The 1,887-nt window shown below is 51.9% G+C and overlaps 2 protein-coding genes across 2 annotated transcripts in view; one reads left to right on the top strand and one right to left on the bottom strand.

Moving 5' to 3' along the window:
* The window catches only part of SKN7 (kinase-regulated stress-responsive transcription factor), a gene marked incomplete at both ends in the record, with an annotated part of 2,531 nt that extends 2,216 nt beyond the window's left edge, over nucleotides 1-315 (top strand). Inside the window, one exon of the mRNA XM_018857388.1 lies at nucleotides 25-315. Coding sequence (XP_018711552.1) covers nucleotides 25-315 — 291 coding nt within the window. The remainder of the gene's footprint in view (nucleotides 1-24) is intronic.
* On the bottom strand, nucleotides 121-1,290 carry METBIDRAFT_31662 (uncharacterized protein). Its single transcript, XM_018855893.1, has one exon. The coding sequence runs from the start codon at nucleotides 1,115-1,117 to the stop codon at nucleotides 359-361; it is 759 nt and encodes a 252-aa protein (XP_018711551.1). The 5' UTR covers nucleotides 1,118-1,290; the 3' UTR covers nucleotides 121-358.
* Nucleotides 1,291-1,887: the final 597 nt, after the last annotated feature.

Below are 1,887 nucleotides of genomic sequence, written 5' to 3'. Positions count from 1 at the left end.
ATCGCCATGACGGGCAACATCCAGGACAACGACTTGGTCAACTACCTCCGCAACGGCATGTCCGACATCCTCGCGAAGCCGTTCACCAAGGACGACTTGTACCTGATTTTGAGCAAGCACCTCCTCGGGCCGAAGCTGGAGTTCCTTGACCTGCCGCCGGTGCCCGACTTTGCCGGCCTTACCCCGAAGGGGCCTCTGCAAGTGGCCATGCCGCAGGCCATCCCCAACATCACGCCCACGCCGCCGTTGGGCCAGGGCATCATTGACCCCATGGACACCTTGGAGCCCTCGGCGAAAAAGCCGCGCATGCACTGAGCGGTCTACACGCTGGACTTCCTACTACACGAAAATTGTACTATTATTTCTTTTCCTTGGGCACCACCACGTTGAGCGCCAAGTCGCTGAACGAGTCCCTCCACGGCGCCCCCGCGTCCGCCTTGATGCGGCTGATGTGCACATCGCGGAAGTACTTCCCCGGGACGTCGTACTCCAACTCGGGCTCTACGTAGACGTTTTTGCGTGGCCGGCTTCGTCTTTTTCTCGACACCACGCGCACGAAGCCGTCTTCTTGCGCAGGTTCGGCAAGCTTTTGCGCAGTGTTCTGGTCAAACAAATGCACGAGGGTCGCGAGGGTTGGGCATTCTTGGAGGAACCTGGCCTTGGTGAGCGTGCCCATCGTCACGGAAAAGTCGTTGGCCAAGAGCCAGCGAGGCCTGTGCTGCGCCAAAACGGACTCTGTGAGCGTGCGAGGCGCATGAGGCATATAATATAGCGTGCTGCCGGTGGTCTCAGGGCCCGGACAGTACTCTTCTGGCGCCTCCACAACATACCCTAGTGCATTGGCCAAGAACTGTGTGTCCTCGGCCAGGAAAGCAGGATCATAGCATGAGATGTTTTTTGCTTCTATGTTGCAACTGGACGCGAGCAGCTTCAAGTAAGCCAATTGATAAAGGGCCTGGAACTCTTGTGTGGGCGAGCCCAAGGCCAAACACCGGATCATGGTGAACTTTAGTGGCCGGAGGAGCGTAACTGTGTGGGTATATAGATCGGACTGCGCCACGCATTGCTCGTGCTTCTGCAACTTGGCAGCGAGGCTTTCAAAGCGAGTGGATTCCATGTCAAAGCCGGACGATGGAATGTGTTTTGTTGTCCACTATATTCGGGTTCGTTTCCGGAACGAGACTGATGCCTTGGTCACGTGCGCCGACGGCCGCGATGACGAGATGCCCGCCGCTCCTTCTGCCTGGACGACGAGATGCCCGCCGCTCCTTCTGCCTGGACTTGGGGTCCTTTACGGTTATGGGTTTATTCGAAAATACACTACTGCGTCAAAGCGTGACTATACCTGATTTTATGACTCTGCCCTCCTGCGCTATCAAATCGCTTATTTCAATATCACTTATTTCAGTGTATGCGTTGGCTCGCTTAGCTGAGCAGAGTAGATACCCGTTAGCTCCATGAAGACACATGGATATTAGACATCTTATGAACAGTTGTTGTGTGAGCAGCCGGTTTTTCTGTTGTGTTCTGTTCTTGTTGCTGTCTTGAATTTTGGCATGACAGTGATCAATATTCTCAAGCCTTATAAGTAATTAGCGATATTGACTTTCCCACATCCAACTACAATCAAGTCTAGTGATTAAAATTGAATACTGTTTCCAGGTAGTTTAAAGTGAAACTTGAGAGACAGAAAATACCCAATGCCAGTTCAAACAGCGCAAGATGGACTTTCCCTTTTTTGTGCATGTCGCTTTTTTTGCAATATTGTGAAGAATACGCGGGAAAGTAAAGTATACGTGTTCTTAACATGTTTTATCAGGACCTCTTTTTTTGATTGCCAGTTCATTGCACAAGAAACTCGAAATTACGAGGATATTGCAATGCATC

This window comes from Metschnikowia bicuspidata (assembly GCF_001664035.1).
Source record: "Metschnikowia bicuspidata var. bicuspidata NRRL YB-4993 chromosome Unknown METBIscaffold_3, whole genome shotgun sequence".
Lineage (NCBI taxonomy): Eukaryota > Fungi > Ascomycota > Pichiomycetes > Serinales > Metschnikowiaceae > Metschnikowia > Metschnikowia bicuspidata.
This window is presented reverse-complemented; position numbering and strand designations above follow the sequence as displayed.